The sequence below is a fragment of the Phallusia mammillata genome, chromosome 8, assembly GCF_965637545.1.
Source record: "Phallusia mammillata chromosome 8, kaPhaMamm4.hap1.1, whole genome shotgun sequence".
In the NCBI taxonomy this organism is placed as follows: Eukaryota; Metazoa; Chordata; class Ascidiacea; order Phlebobranchia; family Ascidiidae; genus Phallusia; species Phallusia mammillata.
Genome location: NC_137259.1, coordinates 2,473,880 through 2,495,847, shown reverse-complemented (window position 1 = coordinate 2,495,847; position 21,968 = coordinate 2,473,880). Strand labels below are relative to the sequence as shown.

At 34.8% G+C, this 21,968-nt stretch overlaps 3 protein-coding genes across 3 annotated transcripts; 2 read left to right on the top strand and 1 right to left on the bottom strand.

The window, feature by feature from the left end:
- Nucleotides 1-1,177: 1,177 nt before the first annotated feature.
- LOC145204073 (testis-expressed protein 30-like) lies at nucleotides 1,178-2,157 on the top strand (the record flags this gene model as incomplete). Its single annotated transcript, XM_080076493.1, has 1 exon — nucleotides 1,178-2,157. A coding segment is annotated over one exon (849 nt), but the record flags the coding sequence as incomplete, so codon positions are not given.
- Nucleotides 2,133-21,389, top strand: LOC145204071 (2-oxoadipate dehydrogenase complex component E1-like). Its single transcript, XM_080076491.1, has 16 exons — nucleotides 2,133-2,484; nucleotides 2,791-2,981; nucleotides 4,129-4,323; nucleotides 6,244-6,402; nucleotides 6,814-6,958; nucleotides 12,500-12,640; nucleotides 13,143-13,245; nucleotides 13,900-14,038; nucleotides 15,383-15,625; nucleotides 16,367-16,627; nucleotides 17,109-17,265; nucleotides 17,990-18,112; nucleotides 18,474-18,616; nucleotides 18,720-18,799; nucleotides 19,203-19,452; nucleotides 20,403-21,389. The coding sequence occupies exons 1-16, from the start codon at nucleotides 2,133-2,135 to the stop codon at nucleotides 20,502-20,504; spliced, it is 2,784 nt and encodes a 927-aa protein (XP_079932617.1). The 3' UTR covers nucleotides 20,505-21,389.
- LOC145204072 (secretory phospholipase A2 receptor-like) lies at nucleotides 6,953-12,502 on the bottom strand. The gene is made up of 8 exons (XM_080076492.1): nucleotides 12,256-12,502; nucleotides 11,546-11,720; nucleotides 10,802-11,004; nucleotides 9,906-10,106; nucleotides 9,157-9,327; nucleotides 8,771-8,815; nucleotides 8,576-8,644; nucleotides 6,953-7,870 (listed from the first exon to the last, which is right to left on the bottom strand). The coding sequence occupies exons 1-8, from the start codon at nucleotides 12,416-12,418 to the stop codon at nucleotides 7,776-7,778; spliced, it is 1,122 nt and encodes a 373-aa protein (XP_079932618.1). The 5' UTR covers nucleotides 12,419-12,502; the 3' UTR covers nucleotides 6,953-7,775.
- Nucleotides 21,390-21,968: the final 579 nt, after the last annotated feature.

Sequence of the window (21,968 nt, the reverse complement as noted above, 5' to 3'; positions counted from 1 at the left end):
CGCGACTGTTGTGATTGCGTTGGTCGCGTCACAGGGTTAACTTAGTTTAAGATGTAAAAAAGTTGTGTTAATGATGAGCGATTGACGTCATTTTTTGCATGACGTCATCAGAAGGTATGATGACGTCATGTATAAAGTTTGGGCTCGCTACGATGAATATTTCACAAAATGGCGTTTTTTTGAAGGCCTGTAAAATTCTATGATGACGTCATATTGACGTCATTATGTGTGTGACGTATCCGGGTTATGACGTAGTTCATTACATATCAATATTGTTAGGTTACGTCATAGGGTTCGGAAGTTATTGCGTTTGGTCAAGAAAGTACACCAGACCCCTATTTTCTTCTGTTGATGAACATGTGATCAAATTTCAAGTGCCACAATTCTAGTAATTGCAAGAAAAGATCTAGCAAAGTCAATACAATTGAAAAGATCAACAATAGACAAAGGTGTAAGCTTTGCACATGTCAAAAGATTCAGAACAGAACCAACAACAAGTATGTCCAGTGTGGCACAGATCTTTTTTGTGCAAAGGATAGGAAATGCTTCAAACTTTATCATGAAAAATAAGTTTCGGTGCTTGATTTTGTTGTATTTTAATTTTTTGTGACCTGTTACCATTTGCTATCTATGACTTCTTCATACAAAACTAGCATTTCCTTTTCATCTCTATATTTTTGTGAAGCTCAGTTTACTGAACTGAAATCCTACACCGGTAATGACAACATCTGTTGTTGCAACACCTGCACCATTATTCTATATTTACAACTTTTCTGGTATTTTTGTATGTTGTTGACTTGATTTGCTTTGTGGTTTTGTATTTACTAATCCAATACATGGAATACAAGTGCTTTCAGTAAACAGAGTTGGTTACAGTGATCCTTGAACACAGTTTTTACTATAAAAATGGGATTTGCTTTGCTAAATATTATCCGATTGTAGATTTTATTGTATACGATTTTGGGTTGTACTCTAAAGTGGTCGCAAAACATTATATTTAAGTGGCACAGAGACTGAAAACATGAAAAAATTTGATTTAAAATTTGATACTCAATGAAATTGTTTTGCAGCTGCTTTTTTGTAACTGTTTTTAAAATTAATTGCACTTATTTATCCATACCAAAGTGTTTGTTTTAACTTTTGCTTCATAATGATGAGCTTAAAGTAAACCAACTGATGTTTACCCAAAATAAATGTTGAGATACAAATTCCGTTCAACGAAAAAACACTTGCTGCGTCAGTTGAGGTGCCAACACAATGGACAAATGGTCCAAAAACTTGTGTTATTTTGACACATGGTGCTGGTGGTGACAAAGATTTCTATCAGCTGAAGATACTTTCTAACAAACTTATGGACAGTGGAGTAATGTGTGCAAGGTTCACTTGCAAAGGCCTAAACATTAAGTACAGGACTAAAGCCTATGTGGAGGTTGTTCGTTATGTTTTTGAAGAATATACCTACTTGGATGGTTTTATTTTAGGCGGCAGGTCTATGGGTTCAAGGTCTGCTGTTGCTGCAGCTACTTGCATTTTATCATCACAAAACAACACAAAGCTTTCTCCAAAACCAAGTAAAGATAAAAAATTGGTGTCAAGAAAAAGAAAACTTACTTGTGTTGAGTGTGGTGCAGTGCATCCAAATAATAACTGCAAAGTGATTGGTGTTTTATGTCTGGCCTTTCCACTTTCCCCTAAAGGAAAACCTGATCGCACCGATTCATTGCTACAAAGCCCTGGCATTCCACATTTGTTTGTGTCTGGTACAGAGGATGAAATGTGCGATTTAAAACTTTTGCTAGAAACAATTGAGAAAATGAATAAAGCCGACTTAAAAGAAATGCCTAAACTTAGCATCGATTCTGCTTATCTATCTTTTGCTGATCCACTGTTTCCACATACATTACTACAGATTAATAATGCCAAACACAGTTTTAAGATTAAAGGTATAAGTGAGCAAGAAGTCATGGAGCATATTAACGAGGTTGTGTCGAAATGGATTCCTGTATGTCAGTCTATGTTGCAGTAAATTAAAGGTTTAACACTTTATCACATGTCCTTGAAAATGGATTTATTTCATATCCATTGCATTTGTCAAATTTTCTAAGCCAATTTTGTTTTTGTTTAACTCAAATATGCAATGCTGTTTTTCATTTCAGATGTCTATTTTTAATTTAGTTTTGTCTGGGGCAAGCAGAAACAGCTGCCGTATATTTCGTAGCTCTGTTATATCTCAGAGATTTTATCGATACAAACAAGACGTCTATGGCTACAAGAACTCAGCAAATGTTGTGATTCAGGAGAATGAAAGTCCTGGGTCGAAACAGGAACTTACTTATGCAGCACACAAGTTAAAGGAAGCTTATGAAAGCCACGGTCACAAACTTGCCACAATTTATCCGCTGAAAAATATCACACACCTCAATACGGAAGAGCTTGACCCCGCCTACCATGGATTAAATTTGCAAGATAAAGTTTTACTGCAAGGTAACGGGCCTGTTTGTTTCAGCTAGACCGGCAATGATGTTATTGTAATTATATTGCATTGAATTTGCTTCACATATTATATTAATCTTTTAGTATTTGTTCCTAAATTTTTAATCTCTTACAAATATTTTATGTCCCCAATTTAAAATTAACTGGACTGAATAGTGAATAGATACAATTATTATATGAGCACAGCTTTACAAATGAATGCTTTTTATCTATCAATAAAACTTGTGTAAAGTGTTTTGGCAAATCAATATTAGGAGTAAAACATAACACAGAAGTGATAATTACCCATTTTTGTAGGAGATCTTTCAGTTGAAAATCTTGTGAAAAAGCTGCAAAACACATTTTGTGGCAACTCATCAGTTGAGGCTTCCATGATCGATAATGTGGAGGAAAGAAGTTGGGTTCTTGAAAAATTTGCAGAACTTCATAAAACTGAGATTTCAAAAGATGACAAACAAAACATTTGTTCGATGCTGGTGAAATCTGAGGTTTGTATGGTGGAAAAATCTTTATAACTAATCATGTAATAAGTATCAGTTTTATTGTATTTAATAAAGCAGAAAATTTCATACTTGAAATTTTAATTACTTTAATTTACTGTGTGAATATTTTTTAAGCAATTAAATTATCTCTGGTTACATTGTTATGGGTCCCCTTCCCTGATTTATTTAAATTTGGACAGATGTTAGTTATTAATCCAAATTTGATCCTTCGAAAGTTTGACTCCGAATGACCCAGCAGTTCACCCACAGGCCCCCAAAACGTAACTTTTTTAAACAGGCTGTACTGAAAAAAGTACATCATCTCAGGATTATATGCTTCGTTGGTTAGTGCAATGTAAGGTTTTCTAAAGAATTTTGTAACTTTTAATTAGATTCACCCATTTTTACCCTTTAAACCCCAAAATATTCGTTTCTGTCTAACACTGGTTTGTTGTACACATTTGGTCAAGAAAAAGTGCTTTCAATTTATTCAAATTTACATAGATGTTAGCTATTGATTCAAATTCGATCCTCCTGAAGTTTTACCCCGAATGACTTAGCATATTTTTTTTAAATGGCTGTCTTGACTAAATTACATAATTAAAGAGTTTCATGCTTCGTTGGTTGGTGCAATGTAAGGCATTCTATAGATTTTTTGAACGTTTTATTGGTTTCACCCCTTAAACCTGAAATAATAGATTTTAGTTTTAAGCCAGAAATACAAGTCCTAATGTGCTGAAATTTTGTTTGCAGTAGGTTACCATTTAGTATTTGAATAAATTTAAACAACTCTTTCTTGACCAAACGCATATAACAAACCTGTGTTAGACAGAAAAAAGAAAAAAATACGGACAAAAGAGTTGGGTTAAGACTTCATAATAATTGGTCGTTAGAAATCTAAAAATAACCGCAACATTTGTTTACCGTAAATATGCACAAACCCATGTGTGGGGACCGATTCGTTTTTGTTTGCAAAAACAGTTATATGTGTAGATTAAATGATGAGTATAGTAAATTGGTAAATAGGATATGGAATGTATAAAATGGAAGTATATTAAAAAGACATCTTTCTAGTTTTTACTTATTTTAGTATTTTCTGCAATTGACATAAAACTTTGTCCGGTACAAAAATCATGCAGTTCAAATACCACAGGTTTTAGACAACTTCCTTGCCACCAAATTCCCTACGCTGAAGAGATATGCCTGTGAAGGTGCTGAGAGCATGTTATCATTTGTGCATTACATGTTGAGGTATTTGTCGAGTCAAGGAGCTGAACAGGTTGTATTCGGAATGCCACACAGGGGGAGAAACAACTTACTGCATGGTGAATTAAACTATCCTGCTCAGGTACATATGTACAACATGCCAATTTACACTTAAAAAATGTGTCACAAAATTTTGACAAATGTATTAATGATGGGTAAAATTTGTATCTCTTAAAATATGTTTGATAATGAATATTCAAAAATTTGATTTAATTTGTGTGAATACAGGGTGATTAATGGCAAGCATATGCTTCTGGTAACAAAACACGACAGTATACCCCAATACTAGGTATTAGCACATTTTTTACAATTATAAGCATTTTGTTAATTGGCATTAAACCATCTACCCTTTATTTATGGGTCCCCTTCCCTGAAGGGGACACATATTGTTTTTGTCCGTATTTTTTTTTCTTTTTTTCTTTTTTCTTTTTTTCTTTTTTCTTTTTTCTGTCTAACGCTGGTTTGTAATGCTGGTTTGGTCAAGAAAGCGTGCTTCAAATTTATTCAAATTTGGACAGATGTTAGTTACTAATCCGAGTTTGGTCCCTGTGAAGTTTGACCCCGAATGACCCAGCGGTTCACCCACAGACCCCCAAAACGTAAAATTTTTAAACGCTCGTTTGTTATGCTTGTTTGGTCAAGAAAGAGTGCTTCAAATTGATTCAAATTTGGACATATGTTAGTTATTAATCTGAACTTGATTCTCCAGAAGTTTGACCCCGAATGACTCAGCGGTACACCCACAGGCCCCCGAAACGTAAATGTGTCTAACGCTCGTTTAGTCAAGAAAGACACTGTAGGCAGAAGTCCCAAGAGAGTAAGTTTACGAATAATAGGGCAGAGCGGGAGGGCTCAGCTTGACGTCAGACAGACGTTTTACGATACGTCGTTTCGGTGATTAGAAATCAGCTGTTTTGCACAGCAATGCTATGTCGTTTTATTAAGTTATCACTCACATTTTCAGTTTTGGCAAAGGTTTCACACATATGATGTGATTTAAACCTAAAAGGCGTGCTTCGGTGGTTTTGTATATGTCAAGCAAAACTTTGTTAATCCAACTAAATATGAAAAAATAAACTTGACTTTTTTGCAATATAAATGCTTTTTTAAATGCTCGTTGTCAGGTTGGTCGCTGCATGACCACGGGTTACTTAAGGTCAATTAGTAGGTATTACTAACACAGTTCAGAACTTTCTTTCGTCATAACGTAGCGTTTTTTTTAATCAAATACTCAAGGCATGTATATATTAGGTCAAACGGTGTTGTTAACACCAAGGACGGCGTGCTATTGAAAACGGTGTCAAAAGGTCAAACAGTCGCTTGGCGTGTGCACCCTAAAAGGTTACTACAGGTCAATGGTATACTCGTTTTGCAAAACAAAGTTAAATGAAAAACAATTTGTTATGTATACACTTGCAGCAAATCGCCTTTTAATTTAAAGTGTCTGTAACACAACTGCTACAGCTTTCTAAAACAAATTGTGTTTAAAACCCGACCTTGGATGACAATATCTGGGTCAAAGCAAGAGATTAAATTCAAAGTATTTGTTTCGCTCTTTTTTAATGTTTTTGTAATTATACGACAATAATAGTGCAAAAAAAAATACAAACAAATTTTTTTATTGTTGGGTTAATGCTTTCTAAAAATTTGTTCTTAAGAATTAAAAAAAAATGTTTACTGTAAATCCACACAAACACGCGTGTGGGGACCCATTAGTTTTTGTTTACAAAAACAATCATATGTGTAGATCAAATGATGTGTATAGTAAATTGGTAAATATCGTATAGAATACATAAAATGGAAGTATATCAGAAAGCCACCATTCTAGTTTTAATTTATAAATTTTGATACCAAAGTATTCAAATTTAGATTCACTTTCAAAGTGTGGCTTGATTTAATTCATTTGAAGATTATACTTAAAAATTGCTTTAAACCTTACATTGATGCTGTTAAACTATTTGCATGTAAAGTCCAAAAGATGGTTTAATTTTTGTTTTCTTAGGTTATGTTTAGAAAAATGAAAGGGCTTAGGGAATTTCCTGAAGAAGCCATGTCTATAGCTGTTGGTGATGTTTTGTCACATCTTGATGTTTCAACGGATGTGAAAATAGAAGACCGTTCACTTCATGTCACCCTAGTGCAGAATCCATCCCATCTTGAGGTTGGATAACACAAAAATAATATTGTTTCCATTGTTTAAACTTTATTGCATTAAATAGAATCATAAACAGATGAATATTAAACCTATTTGTAGAACACATACACAATAGTTCATGTAGAAACACATTTGGAATAAACATTAAGTTAACTACAACTGTACACATACTGCAACGGAACAGACTGAGTGCAAGGCCATGCAATGTTCTAATTATCACATGGAAAATAATAAGTCATGCATCAAATTCAGTCAGGCTAAATAAAGAACCGGTTATTTAATGGAGCAAATTTAATGTTAACACACGGGTTGCAAAAATTCACAATGTCCAAATTTCAAAATTTTGTCCCCAAAACACTTTTCAAACCACTACTTACAACAAACAAGGATTTTAGAATATTGTTGTGTCATTTTTAGGCCCAAAATGCGGTTGTGGCTGGGAAATGCAGAGGTAGGCAACAAACTTTGGGTGATGGTGATTTCTCTACTGAGTCTGACACGAAGAGAGGAGAAAAAGTTGTATGTTTTACAATTCATGGCGATGCAGCATTTGCAGGCCAAGGTAGGTTGCGATTTTATTTGACTAATTAGAGAATATGTGTGTGACTTTTGCTGACTTACATTTTTTATCAGATAATATATTTAAAACCCTGCATTTTTCAACATTTTAGGGTCTCTGGCTATTTTAGTTGTGTACAGTTAAAATCGGTTAATTGCTTGATTAATTTCCCAAGCTTTATAAATTAATTGAACTCATATCCTAACAAATGGCTATGATTGAGATTACCATACCTATGGAATTAAATGGATTATGTGATTACCTAGATTTGTCTGTATAACTTCATAAAACTGTGAATTAATACAAATATAAAATTATATTTTCTTTGCTTGAGTTGGTTACGGACTTAAATCACCAATATTGGACTTTAAACTGTTGTAGTAAATGGTCTCTAAAGTACAGCATATGTGGTTTAAACCTAACCCTTGTATTATTGTAATGCTCATGGGTATAATTATACTGTTAACTGTTTTATCAAGGCTCTGGCTTTGCAGGTTCTTTGTATTTGGTAACTTAACTGACTTAGCAATGAGGATATGATGGAAATTTTATTTTGTAAAAACAGTTGTTTTGTAAATTTACAAAAATTAGTTACTTGTCTCAAAACAAAATTGCAGTTTACCAGTGAGGTTAAAATAAATTTGCATCATACAAAAATCAAAAGTATATGTGTTCATCTGAAAATTGTTTCACCACACAATATACTTTTATAAACCCATAACAATGTGACAAACCTTAAAAAGATTTCATATACCTCAGTTACTTTCAGAATTTAGGACTTAAACATTTTACAACCACAATTTCATTCTATAATTTTTGATTAGAGAAACCAAAGCATTAAAACACAGGTTGACTGAACAAAAATAAAATTAATTTTAGTCTTGAGCGTTCCACCACTTGTAGTTTTGGGTAGATCTGCAAAATGTAAAATTTGTTGGCAAAGTTGTTTGTAAAATACCTCAGTATTTAACATGCAGCCAGCGTTTGTTAGTAAACCCAAGTATTTGAAAAAATGAAAATGTGTTTGCTTTGTAAATTAAAAATTAGAGATGGAAAAAGCGATGGTACTAAATACCGCATGTGGCTGCATGTTATCACACGGCAGGAATCTGTGAAGGACTTAAATATGCTTTTACGAAAAAATCATTTTGCGGACTTTTGAAAGCGCTGACGGTTAGAGCTAGTAAGGTTGGGTGAAGGTTTGAAATTAAAATCAATCTAGAATCTGGTCTATTTTACCCCTGATGGGGCTGGAATTCTTACATTTCACACAACATGGTGTACTACAAGAGGAATCACATGCAGTCACAAGCAGAAAAAGTCTGGAAAAAGTGTTGTTTAGAATTAAATACAAAGTTGCACAATTTTGGTTTTGAGACATTTTCTGTTGCAAATGGATTGACTCAAAGGTTATTTTTATCTTTACTATTAAAAATTAGTTTGAAAGGGTTTTAAAGAATTTACTGGCAAAAAATAAGTTAAAAAGGGTTTGAAAAAAGATTCAATTTAAGATTCCAAAACCCTAACAATGCGTTTGGAATAATTGACAATTTAGGAAGAAGTGGAAAAACTTATGACAATGAAATATAGGGCAATTAAGGAATAATTTTTGACTTTTACCTGTGGAAGTTGTCATAGGTTGCTTCATAGTTGTCTTGGAAACTTTTGTCATGGTTGTAGTTTTGACACCTTTTGAAAATAAAAATGCAAAATTATTGTAGGTTCTTTAACCGCTGTTTGTTTTTTATGAATAAATTGCTTCATCAAGCTTTTTTTTTATGAATAAATTGGACATAATCTTAACTTATTACTAACCTGTGTCTGTGCTTGTCTGTGTTGAAGTTGTATTGATGGTTTTTTCTGTAAACATAACAAATTATGATAAAAAGCAATATGCAAAACAGGCCTGATTACCGGGCAAATTTTAACTGGAAGTTACTTTCACTTGTTCACACTCCCTATAAAACCATGTTTTTGTTTGAAAATTAATCAGGCTTAATTCTAAATTTCAAAAGAAACAGCCTAGTCCTAATATATTTTCCAAATATGCATCATTACCATAAAAACGATTGTTTTGGGTGCTTTGTAAAAACCAAGGTACTGAAACTGAAATTGCCATTTTAATGAAGTGCATACCCGCTGTACTTTTTCAGTCATGTTTTTTTATATATCCAGATTCCCAGCTTGGCACATTTACTTACGTTGGCATACAAAATAGTGCGTATGAAAACAGTTTGCATTTTTCCACCACCATGTTTCATTATGCTTTGAAATAATCACACATTTTCCTGTTGTGCTGTTGTCGGGGTTACCGATCATCCAGTTATGATAGTCCTCCTCAAGTGGTTTCATGTTGCTCCAGTAATATGTGTCTAGTTGCAAGAAAAGTTATTAAAGTAATAACGCAGATTGACCTAGGAACACTATACACAGACTTGAAGAACATTTTACCGGTAATCAAAAAGCATAACTCCCAGAAAACTTGTGCATATATATGTATATATATATATATATATATAGAAGAAAGACATTTCATCATTTGCTATTCTCATCATCAGTGTAGGTTGTCAATACTTAAAATGCACTTGAAATGTAGATTGAGGCACTTAAAATTATTGTTTTCATCTTTATAGATTCTAATATGTACGCTTGGTAACGCAAAGCAGGTAAAAAAACTTCAACGGCTCTTTGAAGATTTTTTGTTTTAAGTCTGCTTTGCCTCCCTACTTATAAAATATGTCATTGCTGTTTCATACAGTAAACCAAATAAATATTCAGCTGCCAAAAAAAACTCAATTTTATTTAACAATTCGGTGCAGTACAAATGGTCCTGCAGTTTGATAACATGACCTGCTAATTGTTATTGGACAATAAAACTTTAAAGGACAATAGAAATAGAAATTTTATTAAATGTTATAGTATTTGATAATAATAAATGAAAACTGCTTACTATTCTGAGATGCTTTTAGTCCAATGAAGTATTCAGTTTTGTTGAAACCTTCAACAAGCATTTCAACTTTTTGTTGCATTTTTTGTGAATGAATGTGGATAAGATGCATTTTTCCAATCTGGTTGCAAATAGTTGAGGCATCATGTTGTCTCAGTTTTACGGTTGAAACCAGGTTTTTAGCATTCTTACTTAAATTCCCAACTGCAATAAAGATACCCTAATTTCAATTGAAGAAAAGTGCATTTATTACTTTAATGTGGAACATACGTTTAAATTGAAATATACATACATTTAATTTGAAAAAGTAGTTGATTTAGTTTAATATATATTGCAAAAGCATATAATTTGGACAATTATTTGGGTGATGCATATACTCTCACTTCTAGTGATGCACAACTGATTCACATTGTAACATTTACATTTTGTTTGAAAAAGAAATGGGTGATGTATAAAAATTAGTACAGGTGGTATTGGTGTTATGTTTTTATGCCATACTAACTCTCATACTGTTGCCTATCAAAATTTTCTAGATCGTATATTCAGTAAAGACTGTTTATATTTATAATATTGTTAAGGTCATGACTCCTAGCTACTCTAATCTGCACCAAGATACAATATTGCTCATTAGCATATTCTTTGCGTACTATGGAACCCTTTTCCTGAAGGGGACACACATTCTTTCAGGTTTTCCCCTTTTTTTTTATCTCAAAGGAAGTTTTGTTCCTTCAATTTGGCCAAGAAAAAATGATTTAAACTTTTTAAAATACACATACTAATGGACTATTAGTTGATTGACTTAGATGTATTTTTTATGGGCGCATTTCGGGTGAAACTGCCAATATTTGTTTCCTAAAACATAAGTGGTTTACATGAGCAAAACTTATTATTACTTTTACCTTTTTGTCTGCAAATGTATGGCAAACTTGTGTTACACGCCATTTTCTTCCAACTACCACCGCGGACAGATATCGCTGCACAATTTCCTTTTGCTGCTCCACCTGGCCCCATCACCCAGTTTGAGAAATTATAGGGGGTTGGGGTCAACCAGCCCCAACCAACACTTCCCGATCTTTGCAATCCAATCCAATAGTGGTTTCCTCTAAAAGTGGTGAAAATTTGATTTTGTATTTACTTATGACTTGTTGTAGAAACAGCAAGTTTGTCAAAAGAATTTGCATGCTTTTTGAATAAATGTTTTAATTTTGGCAATGTGCTTTTTGCCAACTAAACCCAACATCAAATCAGACACTAATTAACTCTAATTGGTCTAGGTATAGTTAACCTGGCATGATACTAAGGTGTGCTTAGAAGCGATAAGCGTCAGAACCCTTGGTTTTACCCAGTTAAACTTATTATTTATCAGCATTATCTATGCTGAATTATTTTTTGTCTGCTGATTTTTTCTGTTTGTCTGTAATAGATCAATGAATTTCATTAAAACTTGTCAACTATGCCCTACAAGTTTTGCCTACACATAGCAAAGAATATTTAACCCCCAAAACTAATAAATAAACATTAAACATTTTTATACTTTATTTTTTAAGTTTAGTATTGTGTGTAAATTAGTTCGAGCAAATTGGTAGTTTTTTCATTCACCAACAATTTCCAGTTTGTTAGATTTTCTGTCCATTATAACTTACTTGGTAGTGATTTTATCGAAATCAGATTCAACGTATGATTGAATCACAGAATTTTCGATCGTGGACAATTTTGCATCAAAGTCTTCTTCACATTTTGTTTTTGCAGTTTCCCAATTTTGCAGAAATGTGCTGTACATGTAGACATCTTTTTCATGTAGATAAATTGCATGTTGTGCTGAAAAAGTTCTTGTTTATTATCATAGTTTATTTTCGAGCCTCTTTTTCATTACAATACCGTAATGGTTGCCTACTTTGGAACACTATGTGGATGTTCATAAGTTTAATGAAGGAAATAAAGACTCAAGTAGACTTAAATGATCGCATTAGGGTTTCCTGAAACATTTAAAAAATAAAGCATGTCGCTTTTTACGTCTATTTGGGCCATTTTTTCATCATTAAACTTATGAACAGATCAGTATGTAGTGTTCCAAATTACATGTGCAACCATTTCGGTATTGTAATGAAGATTAGTTAATTTTGTTTTACAAAAGAATTGTTTTAAATCTTGAGTAGTTTTTATGTACCATCAAATTTCTTTAAATTATGCTAGTGATCTTTTTGTCGTTTTTTAAATGGCATTTTTAAATTTCATAAAATAAAATGTTTATTTCTTTTCAAATCAAAGTTAAACCCATCTAAATTTTCACAAAATCTTTCGAGACATTCACATGTTAAACCAACTTTATTTGGCAAAGAAAATTTTCACAAACCTGAAACACTGGCAATAACAAAGAGCAGAAAAATGAAAGCATTCCTCATTATACAACCCATACTGCACAGCCACAATTCAAAAACCTCCAAAAACTCAGAAGACCATGCACATCTTATATGAATAGGACTTTCACCATTTCCTGAGAGTCTCAAGACGCCCATTGAATAATCCAAAGTCTATTTATGACCGTGTATCCTTTCCTGCTCCTCACTGAGTCACCTTAAATGCTCTTTGCTCTCCAGGGGTTGTCATGGAAGCGTTGAATATGAGTCGCCTCCCACACTTCGATGTCGGAGGAACAATCCATCTCATTGTGAACAACCTGCTTGGTTTCACTACTCCTCCACATCATGGCAGATCAACACCATATTCTAGTGATATTGGTGAGATATTCAAACACTCTTTATATGATTACCAACCGTATATGAATAGTATAGGTTATAAAGCACAGTAGACCACATAGGGCTTGAGTTGAGTTTATTTCATTTGGTAAAAGCATGTATACCATGTTATGGAAAGAAACGTTATGAATGGCACAATTGGTGGACCATGACTAAACATGCTGCAGCTGCACAGTGTTATGAAGCAGGTTACACAAAGCATGGTGTGTGTTTTGAATTCTACTTACATTTTCCAATAAAGTTGGCACATGTACATAGCATCTTTGACATGTTTTTATTTTTTAAGTCCTAAATTTTATTTCCGAAACTGTAACTCTAATTTCATGCTTTTAAATAAAAAATAAAGTTCTAGTAAACAATAATTTGTAAATCTTAAGTAATGCTGTATATGTAACAGAAAACAATAACAAATAACAATCCAATGCAGATTGGTCATACTTTTGGTTGTTTGACTTTTTCGGCAAGTGATATTTTGAAATTACAGGTAAAATGATTGGGTGTCCAGTTATTCATGTCAATGGAGATTCACCTGAAGATGTTGTGAAGGCTGCTCAACTTGCAACTGAATATCGACATAAATTTAGAAAGTAAGCAGATAAAATTAACTTTTTCGCAAGTGTCAGTCAACAAAAAAACAAGGTGGCTGAGTGGTTAACATGGCTGTCCTCACAAGGTTGTGGGTTGAAATCCAGTGTCAGCATCTTATAGTAGTGGTTGTGTCAGAAAAAAATCAACCCAGTCAAGCCAATAGGTCGGTAAACTAATTGACTTATGCACTTGGTGCAGTGTTTCTTAAACTTTTTTTCCCAAAAAAATACTCATTTATGTTGGGATTTAAAAAAAATTAGTGTGACTAAAATGTCTGCTATCTTTTGGTACACCTGGCTACCATCTGGTATTGTTTGAGAACTACTGACTTTGTGAGTGCTTAAAATTTGCACAGCGAGAATAACTATACAGTTGACCAAATTTGCCAATTTGCAATTTAATCGCAATACAGACTATGATTACACACTTCAACACATTTAAAGCAAAGATTGTTAACCTGAGCTTTACAAGTTTCCAACTGAAAAGATGATTAAAAGTTATAAAAGTTAAAAAAACATAAACCATAAACTAAGAGTAAAAACAAGTTTTGGAAGCATTTTTGGGGTCAACTTAGTTTTTCAAAAGTTTATAGATTATGAAGAACCACTTGGTCAAACCCATGTGTTCAACTAACTTTAAATGATAATTCACAGAGACATTATAGTGGACATGCTCTGCTACCGTCGATGGGGTCACAACGAAATGGACGACCCAACTTTTACACAACCACTCACCTACAAAATGGTCGAAAACAGGAAATCTGTACCTCAACTTTATGTGGATAAACTGATGGTGGGTAAACACTTCACTACAACATAAAACTCAGGAAAATGCTGAAAAAAACTATTGTTCAAAACTCCTTTTTGTTTTATGTTGGAGACCCCATTTGTCCAACTTACATTGGTGTTGTTTAACTAGTTATGGGTCCCCTTCCCTGAAGGGGACACATATTGATTTTACTCGAATGTGTTTTGTTTTTTTCTTTTGTTTTTTCTTCCCAAAGTTTGTCCGACCCGTTTTTCCATCTAATATTTGATGGATTTGGATGAAATTTTCACAGATGGTAAATATAGGTATGTAGATGTGCATCCCACTTTGTTTTTGTTGATTACCCAAATATTTACCCGGCTAGCCCCCTAAAATGGGTATTTTTTCCCAAAGTTTGTCCGACTTGTTTTGCCATCAAATGTTTGATGGATTTGGCTGAAACTTACACAGATGGTAGATGTAGGTATGTAGATATGCTTCCCACTTTGTTTGTCCTGATAACCCCAGTATTTACCCCGCTAGCCACCTAAAATGAGTGAGTTTGTAAACAATGTTGGAATCGGCTGAAATTTGGATAGCTTGTAGAGTATTCCATTTATAGGTGTCGATTGTTGTGTTCAACCCTGTAGCCCCAACATTTACCCCACAAGCCCCCAAAGTGTAAAACGTGTTTGTGTGTTAATGGGCACCACAAACGAAATAATTCTGTGGTGCAAAAGTGTTACAAGGGCAACCAGTTGTATGTTACTTGTTGGTGGGCTGCTTGGTGGACATTTTTGCACCATGGCAGTTAGGGGGGTGACATCAGAAGCATTAACGGTTGTTGCTTAAAACACCTCTAGTGGTCGAAATTTTAAACATTGGCCGATTGGGCTGAAATTTTGCAGTACTATTGATTGAGTCATTGAGGTTTCATATTTTTTTAGTTTAGTGTCACACCCCATTAGTTACCCTACTAGCCCCCTAAAATGGGTAAGTTTATTAAACAGTGTCGGAATTGGCTAAAATTTGGGTAGCATGTAGACTATGGTTATCTCTTGAAATGCACTCTTTTTAACTTTACATGTGTGGGGACCCATGAGTTTCTGCCTGCAGAAACAACTAAGGTTATAAAACGCCAATACAAAAAAGGCATGGGAAATATATTTATGTTTTAAAATAGGTTATAGTGTAAATGCAACGACAAAATGTGCTAAGCCACCCTTCTAGTTTTCTTTTTGAATTGGCATATTGGTAGCTTTGTATGTATTTCAATTGTTTTTTTTTTTGGTGCAATACACAAAGGCGATTGAATTACATGCACTTATAAAGCATTTTTCCGTTGTTATTAATTTTTTCAACCTATGTGATTTTTAAACGTTTTTTTAGGCCGATGACGTAATCACCAATGACATCATTGAGAAGTGGAAAAGTGAGGAATCGGAACATTTAAATGGCGAGCTGAAGGGGTGCGAATCCGTGGAACCGGATCCGAACTACCTCCAATCCGGTTCCAGTTGGCAGAATATGATGATTCCGCGCACAGATTCTATCAGCCAGTGGGACACGGGTTGCTCGGCTGCTCTACTGAGATATGTTGGAGCTAAATCTGTGGAAATCCCAGAATGGTTTGTAAGTACTAGAGGTTTTTTCTTGGTTATCTGTACCTCGTTTAACCTTGTGATTATCTGGTTGTCTTGAATGTGGTTTTATTAGGTGACAATATCTCCTATATATACAGTATGGTACATTTTCCTGTCTGCAATTTATTGGTAAAAAACAAATATTTCTTACAGTTTTACGATAGCTATACAACTTATTTTATTTCTTAATGCAGACAGGTTAAATGTTACCATACTTCGTTCGGGTCTTGTCATTGGGAAGCAACCCAGGTATTTCCGTTTGAATAATAAGATTCGGGGAAGTCTTTGCGTTTATATCTGAATATTTTTGAATATTTACACAGTATTGTTTGATACATATGTATTTACATTGTCATGATACTGGCCAATATAGTGTTTGAAAGCGAAATGCCAGATTTACGAAACCCACCCGGTGTTTTTGATGCTATATAATTACTCGGTTTTGGTGCAATGTCGGTCACAAGTTTGATTTTTAACAATACAGAGGTGGTGACGTTACTCTTTATTACGTAACAGACCGAAAAAAGTTGCACACATGCAGTCACAGCATCACATGTTCAAGAAAGACAATGCGTTAATACTACTGTGGTGAAATTCCAATCTGCCTTAAGAACCTTATTAACAGTTTTATATCCACTATTACTCTTCACTCAATACCTCCTCATTGCCTGGATTTAGGCCTTGAACTATATCTTTTACCACCTAACAAACAGTTTCACATTCACTACAGAACATTCACGAGCACTTGCTGAAGACTCACGTGACTTCACGGTTGGATAAGCTCCGTGCAAACGGCGACATCGACTGGTCGCTTGCTGAAGCTTTCGCATTCGGGTCTTTGATGCATCAAAACTTCGATGTGCGGTTATGCGGGCAAGACGTAGGACGTGGAACGTTCAGTCATAGACATGATTTCTTGGTTGATCAAGTTGACGGCACTGTGATTATTCCCTTGAACCATATGCATGAGAATCAGAAAGGACATTTGGAGGTGGGCTTTTCTGTTTGTTGAGGTTTAATTTGCTTAAAAATAAAAATATCATATGTTCGGATTTTCACTAAAAACTAAAGATGTAACGAATCTGATGCTCCAAAAGGTTTAAAGTAGAACATTTTCTCAATTAGGTCGTAATTTAGCAACATGCTGTAAATTCATTTTGGAAAATCTAATTTTCGGGTCTGTTTTGGGCCTAATGTGTGTAAAAAACTTGTATTTTTTGATTTCGGCTGAAGTTAAAAAATCGTCTTTTGAAAAACTCTACCCTTGCACAAATTACACACGATGCTTTTGTTAAAATTGCGGCACAAAGGCATCTTAAAGTAAAGTCAGGCCGGAATCAAGACCATTTCATGTAAACTGAACCCGAACTGTCTTATAGCTCTGTTACAATGTTACAATGTTATATCGAAAAAAATGTGACAAGGTTCATGTATACATCCTTTTTTGGAACAAACTGTACTTTTATTTATAGATAGTGAACTCCTTGCTTTCTGAAGAAGCTGTTTTAGGCTTTGAATACGGAATGAGCATTGAAAACCCGAACAGACTTATTGTATGGGAAGCTCAGTTCGGTGATTTCTTCAACGGAGCTCAAATCGTGATCGACACAATGGTTACATCTGGCGAAGGTGGTTATGTTATATGTGTAGTATGGAAGTGCTACATTTTAAACTATATTTTACTGGTTACAGATAAGATAATAGCTGATAATATTATCTTATAAGTTCAGTTGTGATTTTTGTCAACTTGCTTTACCAGTACAAACTAAACAAATGCGTTATATACTTTTCGGTTATCTTTGCTCGGTATGACTTGATAATATAAAAATGCAAACATCTCTACAAATAAATAAATACCAGTAGGCCTACACATGCAAACATCTCTACACTACTTACCAGGGATGTGCCAAAACTGCAATCTCACGTTAATGCTCGGTGCTCGGCCGAGCGCGCTCGGTGCATTATGACGTCACAAGAAATCCCCTTTCTACGTTTTAGCTCTACAAGGCCTCTTACGTCACCAGCGGTGTATTAAGTTGTACAGGCCTCAGAAGTACACGTTTTTTCACAATCTAATACATTTAAAAAATCATTTGTTTTTGTTCATAGACTCCGTTTAGAACACTAGTTTCATATGTTAGCAGGGCATGAATATGCAAATTTAATGCTCGGGTCAGTTTGTGCAACTGCTCGGCCGAGCACCGAGCATCAAAAACAGCGATGCTCGGTACCGAGTACTCGGGTTCTGGCTCGACTCGGCGCATCCTACTACTTACATACGAATCCGGCTAAACCTTAGTTAAAATTATATGCAAATATTTTTGTGGAAGTAACAACTTTCATTTCATTGCAGCGAAGTGGATGTATCAGAGTGGACTTGTGATGCTTTTACCTCATGGCTACGACGGTGCTGGGCCTGAACATTCTTCATGTAGAATCGAGCGTTTTCTTCAATGCACGAACAGCAGTGAAACACGTATGTTAGTTTTAAGGTGTTTTAGTGGCAAGGTCGGCCACTTGGGGTCAGACAATATCCTAAAGTGTAAATATCAACAAGTTTTTGCCATGTTTTCTTCTTTACGTAATTTAGTAAATTCAATTGACACAAAGAATTCCTGTTTTTTTAGTTTTAAGTTGTCGTGATTTTGCGGAATGTTTTTATTTTCTATAGCACAGTGTGTGTTTGGGTTTTAAAACGATGCGACTTTTTGTGGCTCACCCAAAAAGGTTGTTTTGTTCCCCTGTGTTAAATAACGTGGACATAGATTTGGATGCCCTTGTACCCCTTTTACATAGGTGCTTTTATTTTTTTGTCTGACCCTGAATTCTGTGCTTAGATGTCGACGGGGATGGAGTCAACATGTCAGTTTGCCATCCAACCACCTCAGCTCAGTATTTCCACCTGCTACGTCGTCAGATGTTGAGAAACTTCCGGAAACCACTGATTGTTGCGTCACCAAAGATTCTATTACGATTTCCGGTGAGTCATAAAACTTTGCAGCAGATTAGGAGTGAATAGGGAAATCACCTTGTCGGATAGGGTCATTTTAGGGGTCCATATGACATGTTTTTGTGTTTTTTAGCCTGCAATGTCCCCTATGAAAGACTTTGAAGAGGGAACTACTTTTCAGCCGGTTATTGGGGACGACAGAGCACCGAAGAGGTAAGTATTGTTTCTGTTTTTATCTATAAAGTGCCATATTGTTTTGCTGTATACCAAAAGCTGAATTGGCATCACAGACAAATTCGGTTAGTTTAATTGCAAGTTGTACTTTGTCGATTTGAAAATATTTAGGACTGTAGGGACACAAGCATTATTACTATGAAATCGTAACATCAACTTACATTAAAATCTTTGCACTCTTTTTAAACTTTTTGTTGCCATTCGAAAATGTTTTAGTGGCCCCAGTTTTGAAACAAGGCGCGGAATCACTTTTAATGATCTACCGAGTACCGAGCATAAACATGGCAATGTACAGCAGCGAGTACTCGAGTACAGACTTGACTTAACTTGTCAAACTCCGAATGAGTAAACAGCAAAATACGAAAGTTCCTTTTTTCCCCAGCGCAACGAACATCATATTTTGCTCGGGTAAACATTACTACGCATTGGAGAAGGAGCGGGCTCAGCGAAAACGGGACGATACTGCCATCTTGCGGCTAGAAGAACTTTGCCCGTTTCCCACCAGCGCCATCCAGCGTGAATTAGCAAAATACCCATCGGTGAAGTATTTTGTCTGGAGTCAGGAGGAACCTAGAAATATGGGACCTTGGGGCTTCGTGGCTCCACGCTTTGAGAATCTTCTAGGAATTCAGGTATAGTTGATTTTTACATTAAAATGTAAAGTGTTGTTTGTGTAGTTATAAGGTTTGAGTTTAAGGTTTGTATAATTACAATCTTTAGTGAAAATAGGCGGGCTATAGTGTATTATGAAAAGAACAAATTTCACATATTTCTCATTCAACCACACAGCCATTCATTTGTTTAAGGGCAACCAGTGGTCCATGGTGAATTTTTAGGTGGTCCACAAGACGTCCATTGTATATTTTATGATAAGCTGGGGATAGTTGCATATTATCTATTGAATGTTAGCTGTCAATAACTTTATTTCGCTTCTTCCAATTCGGCTTTGAAAAATAAATTCCAAGTCAAAATGCTTGTTGTATATGACTACTTTCCCCCAAAACTCGAACACTTATGTTGGCATGAAACGAGTTGAGAACCACTGATAGACCATTAAGCTAACGGAGAAATTGCAAAAGCGCGAGATGGCATTAAGTTTATGATATTTTAGTAACCTAACACACTTTACACGTAACAGTTTTAAAACAATTAAAAGTTAAATTTGGTCCAGGAGCCGTGTTTAGATTCCTGCCCTAGTGTTTTGCTTACAACGGACTTTAATAAGCAAACATCTTACGTTATTACTGGTCGATCTGGTGATCCCCTAATTGGACTACTACGAAGCTGACATGTGCAGCATACAAGGCCGGCAAGGGTGCTTGTGATTTAACTTTCGGCCGGGTCTCAACTGAGCCTGTGTAGCTCAGTTAATAGAGTAGAAGTCCTGGAAAGACTCCTGTCGTAGTTTCGAATCCCACCCCATGCTAGATTTTTCTAGCCTACGCCTTGCCATAGGGCCTTGCGGGGTATGTCTTAGTATGCAAAGTACCGTCTATAGACCAACCGCACCAGTCATTTTATGTGTTGGAATTAAGATTCAATTATGAAAAATACGATTTGCAAGGAATTTTATTTGTTTCAGCCGAAGTTCGCCGGCCGTCCATGCCTTCCCGCACCAGCTGTCGGTATTGGTCAAATCCACAACGAACAAATTCAAAATCTTATGCAAGACACGTTTTCTTAACAATCCAAACTTTTTTCCCACTTTTAAATTTGTTTCTGGTTTGGTGTAGCTAATTGTGTGTTAAATAGTAGATTTTTTCATGGTTTGGTGGACACCTTTTTGTGCTAATTATTGCTTGTTAAAAATTGTACTACTATGTCAAGTGCTCCTTCCCCAGTTTTATCTGTTATTTTGCGATTTGATTTTGAAATATTATTATTTTTTTATTACTAAACTGTTTTAAAACCGAACTCTCAATCCGTTTGTGTCAAACAAACCGTTTCACGGGCAAATGTTTTCCAAAATTCATAACGGATTTGTTCCTCAAAACTTTGTACACATAACTTACTTTGTTTCAAAATTCCTAACCTTTCCTTTAAGTTTTTAATTAAAGGGAAGGTGAAGAAATATATAAAATTACGTTTAAAACTATCTATGTATTTTTATAATGGTTGGCTACACACGTCGTTTTGCCGATTGTCTTTACAATTTATTGCTTTCCACACAAAAAAAACTGAGTATACTTACATGTAAAATGGTACTTTTTTAGTATTTATGGCGCCATACTTGTTTAATTATTGCGTTTTTCCCAAAAGTCCCGAAACTGTTTTGCACCGCTATTCGACATGTGATTTTTCAGTTTCTTTATTTTTAATTTTTAAAAATTACTATTATAGCACTTTTGTTCTCAAACGGTGTCTAAATCGTGTGACTTAAGGTTAAATCTTTTAGATTTTTTTGCCTCTTGTGTGAAAAAGATTTCGATTTTAGCTAAATAATTAACACCCAAGTTGTTAAGTTGGAAAATTGCTGGTTTCATAATCGAAAATCATTAAAACACTTTAAAACTTAAACTTACAAAAAAAAAGAACTCGAATAAGCTTGAATAAATGTTTGTGTGGTTTATGTTTCTGTGTTTGATCTTGGTGTTTTTTATTGTGTTTGTATTTTTGTTACGCTGTCCAGTGTGATATTAGGCAGACAATTTTAGCAAGTAGGCAGCCTGAAGTAGGCTAGTCTGGAGTGGCTTTAAAACTTAAAGTAACCTCAGGGCTCATGCTTCTGCCCTATAGCAACCTCTTGGGGCTTATGACCTCTGCTCAACAAAAAATACAGATGGCAAGCTTACTGAACTTGTTAAGTCCAGGATCTACAAGAAAGGGTATTAATTTCTAAAAAAATAACAGGCAGACGGTATTAATTTCTAATAAATAACAGACAGTCGGTATTATTTATTTTTTAAATAACCTACAGACAAATTCAGCAGATATCGCCATACCCTTAATATTCAGTGCATTACGAAAGCAAATACAGTTATGCCACAATGGAGATAAGGCTTTCCCGTCTTTTGGAAGATTTTTCTAGTGAGCCAGCCTACACTAGGGTTACCATATTTGATGATACCCACTCCCTGACAAATTTATCTCAGTTGCGTTAACCTTTTTTGCGATCCAAACACTTCTATTACGAGATAATTTAAGATGT